The sequence below is a fragment of the Chaetura pelagica genome, unplaced genomic scaffold (genome assembly GCF_000747805.2).
Source record: "Chaetura pelagica isolate M959 unplaced genomic scaffold, ChaPel_1.0 scaffold181, whole genome shotgun sequence".
Taxonomy (NCBI): domain Eukaryota; kingdom Metazoa; phylum Chordata; class Aves; order Apodiformes; family Apodidae; genus Chaetura; species Chaetura pelagica.
The window spans coordinates 2,235-5,977 of NW_009951992.1; the positions used below are offsets into that span (position 1 = coordinate 2,235).

General features: G+C 54.8%; 1 protein-coding gene across 1 annotated transcript in view; it reads left to right on the forward strand.

The window, feature by feature from the left end:
* Positions 1-154: 154 nt before the first annotated feature.
* The window catches only part of LOC104392605 (complement receptor type 1-like), a 25,854-nt gene continuing 22,265 nt past the window's right edge, over positions 155-3,743 (forward strand). Inside the window, exons 1-5 of the mRNA XM_010002033.1 lie at positions 155-218; positions 1,837-2,013; positions 2,152-2,331; positions 2,822-3,004; positions 3,544-3,732. Of these exons, the coding sequence (XP_010000335.1) occupies positions 155-218; positions 1,837-2,013; positions 2,152-2,331; positions 2,822-3,004; positions 3,544-3,732 (793 nt within the window). The remainder of the gene's footprint in view (positions 219-1,836; positions 2,014-2,151; positions 2,332-2,821; positions 3,005-3,543; positions 3,733-3,743) is intronic.

Below are 3,743 nucleotides of genomic sequence, written 5' to 3' on the forward strand. Positions count from 1 at the left end.
CCCTCCCTTGGGGAGCAGAGGGAGCGCAGCCCTTGCCTTGGGCAGGTCAGAAGGGCTGGGGGGTGATTCATCTGGCCTGTCCACAACTTCCCACAGCTACTTCCCTTCCTGGCGGGCTCTGGGCAGGCAGTGACTGTCTCCTGGGCTCCTCACCATGCTGGGGGGTCTCTGCTGGCTAGGGCAGCTGCTGGTGCTGCTGCAGGCAGCTGGGAGTCTCGGTGAGTCTCATTCCCCTGCTCATTCTCTTTCCTGCTGTGGCTCAACTTTGCTGATGGATCAAATATGCAGTTACTGGGATAGTGGCTGAAGTTGCTGCTCACCTCTCTCTGTGCCTGGTGTTCTTGTAAAGGTGATCTGAGCTCAGTGGCTGCTGCTAATCCCCCGTTTCTGCTTTTCATCTGCACCTCTAGATACTCGCAAAGAGTCACCCCAAATTCCCAATGCTTTTCAAAATCTTGCATTGAGATGTGGATCCCACCCCCCCAGTATGGCTGGCTTGGAGGCTACAAGCTGGTCCCTGGGACAGCCCAAGGCACTTGTCTGCAGAACTTCTGCTGGTCTGGAGTGCAGAACTTGTGTCACAGGGAGTAGTGTATCACTGCCTCTATCATCCATGCAGTACTGAGAAGCTGTTCCAGGGCTGGAGGATGTCCTAATGGTCTGGGGCCTAAGATGTGGATAATGGGAAGATGGGGAGAGTCAATTAGACATTTAAGATTTTTTTTCTCATTCATAGTTTTTACCATTTAAAAGGGTCATCGTTAGCAATTTGAGTGGCATCAGGACCAGGTGGATGCTTTAGCACTGGGGCAGCCTGTAGACATCCTGAAGGTAGCTGGTGAATTGTTGTGCCTCCTGCAGGCTGGTTCAGAACAGAAGCGGGACTTTGCTGACTTAATGTCTCTAGCAAGGGAAATAACTATTTCTGCCTGGAAGTTGACGGTTCCTTTAAGAAGAGGAACCTTCCGAGGGACTTCTCCAGCTTGCACAGCATCCCTGGCACCTCCCTGCAGAGGATCTGCTGCCCCTGGCTGCCAGCATCGCTTTTACACCCTTGGTCTTTTTTGGTTTTGGTTTTGTTTGTTGTTTGTTGTTGTTTTTTTTAATTCATAGGAGTTCTTGGAGTTCCGTTGTGCCAGTCCAAACATAATCCCAAGTACCTGAGCTGAGGCCTGGGGGGGGACCCCTAGCAGTGTGGAGATGCTCTTTCCATGGGTGCTGGTACCAAAGGCAGCATTGCCAGCGCTGTCCTGGCAGGTGTGGGACGTGACAGTGCCTGGGATGCTGCTGCACTAGGGTGTGAGCTGGGGGTGGTTGTCACAGAGGCACACGGTGTCTTGGTGACCTGCCAGCACCTCTTGTAAGGCACGAGGAGAGCCCAGTTCTGCCGATCAGCCATTTCTCTGTAATTGCAGTTTGTGACCAGCCCCCAAGTATTTCTGATGGGAATCAGGGTGGCTGGACAAAAAGGGTTTTTGTTGTGACATCAGGGATGCACATGTTTGGGAGATGGAGCCTCTTCTGTAGTGGGAAGCTGGAGGTGGGGTGCCTGGACTCACCCCACCCCCGAGTGTGCAGGGGAGTAGTAGTGCAACGTGCTAGAGCAAGGAAAGGGCAGAAATAGTGTTTGGTGATGTGTGATGGAAACACCACGTTTGGAGTCCTCCTGCTGCTGGCTGCTCAAGCACACTCGTTAACCCCTGATCTCTCTGCTTCAGTTGTTGTGTTTGTTAATTAATCTGCTCTTAGGAGAGGGAGGTGCAGTGGCAGCTGGTGACCGTAGCCCTGTCGGGTAAGAATACCCCTGAAAAGCCCTGTTTGTTTGGTGATCCACAGAGGTTGAGTGTCCCATCCCAGATATCCCACATGGACGGCTGAAGCCTGCACAGAACCTCACCCAGGGCAGCACAGCCACACTCGAGTGCAACCCTGGCTACATCCCCCTGGGTGCCACCACCGTGCGCTGCCTGGGCAGAGGCAGGTGGTACCCACGGGTTCCTGCCTGCACCCTAGGTAGGCACAGCTTCTTTCTGGGGTTTCCACCCTTGCCCGGGGAGCAGGCTGGGCTCCTCCAAAGGCAGCGCTGAGCTTCGTCTCTTCTGGAGACCTCCCAGCTCTGGAGGTCTGTGTTGTCCCCTGCTCTCCCACCAGGTCACTGTTCCTACCCTCCTGCCATCGACCACGCAGAGCGAAACGCTCGGGGCGAGTTCCTGGTGGGGACAACTGTGACCTATTTCTGCAGACCCGGATACACTTTGATCCCTGATGTGTCTCCAATAACTACTTGCCTTGAAAATTTCACGTGGTCGGTGATCCCACCGCTGTGCCAGAGTGAGTGCTCCGTGGCCTTCGCTTTGCCAGCAAAGCATTGAGTTAACCATGATGTGGAAATAACAGCATTTTCCAGATGCTCGCCAGTGCTGCTGTGCCATGAGGGCTTTTTCGAGCCCTCTGGCTCAAACTTTGGCTCTCAGTAATAATAATTGTGCTGTTCAAAGGGCAGTGTGGCTGCAAGGAAACAGCTGCAGCTGCCGGTGGTTATTGGGCGGTTCAATCATTGATGCAGTTGGGAATGTATCAGCCCTTCAGCACCATTTATAGCTGATCACAGGGCTTAGACCACTTTGCCTTTGAGGAGAAATGGTCCTTGTCGTGTAATCACCATCCCTGAGCATGCTGGGTCTGGGTAGGGGTGTCTGTCAGTGCTAAGAGGGCTGGCAGCTCTCTGGGTCAGCAAGGCAGCACCATGGGAAAGCACCCTGGTGTGAATCTGCTCCTGACCCCGAGCACGGCAGCTCTTCCTGATGCTGCTGCTCCTCAGAGCTGCTGTGTCCCAGCCCGGCTATCCAACACGGGAGAGAGATCACCCTCAGGACAACAGATTACGCTGTTGGACACCAGGTGGAATTTCAGTGTGACCCTGGCTACATTTTGAGGGGCAGCCAGAGGATCCAGTGCGGGTCTGACGGGACGTGGAGACCTCCTGTGCCCTACTGCGACAAGGGTGAGCTGGGAACTGCAGCTCTGCAGCGGGTGGGAGCAGCAGGGAGAACAGGGTGTGTTCTGGGCATCTCTTCTTGGGGCTGGTGGCGTTAGGAGGAGGGATCCAAGTCACTGCATTAAACAGCTTTAAGGTTTTCACCTTCTGTCAAAACTGTCATGAGTAAAACGTGTGGAGTGATGGGGCTTGTAGCTGTTTTCTCACAAGGCTGCTCAAGGTGTTTGTGACACTAAAAGTTCCCTGACCCTGTTTATGAGCAGAATCATTTCTCACGGAAGAGGGAAGGTGGGGCTGCAGAGGAAGGGGATGGGGAAACGTGCTGCAGTACTGGGGCTGTACTGGGGCTGTGCTGTGCCTGGCTGGGTCAGTTTGGGAACACTGGTGGAGCCAGGGCCAAAGCTGGCAAGAAGCAAGGGTGACTGAGGGGAGCTACCTGGGTATGAATATCGAGAACTGGCTTCTCCTGTTTCTTCCCTGCCCTTCTGCCTCCCTGAACAAATGAAGGAAATCTTAATTTTGACCCTTTCTGAATTCTCTGGCAGCCTGTGACCCCCCTCCGCAGATCCCCCACGGGCAGCACTCTGCCCTGAGAACGGGGCAGTTCCCCTACGGCTTGGAAGTGAAGTACAGCTGTGCCGAGGGTCTGTCCCTGCTCGGGGACGAGTCCATCTTCTGCACGTCGGCCGACGGGGTGACCGTGGCGTGGAGCGGCCCTGCCCCGCAGTGCCGGCGTGAGTGGCCG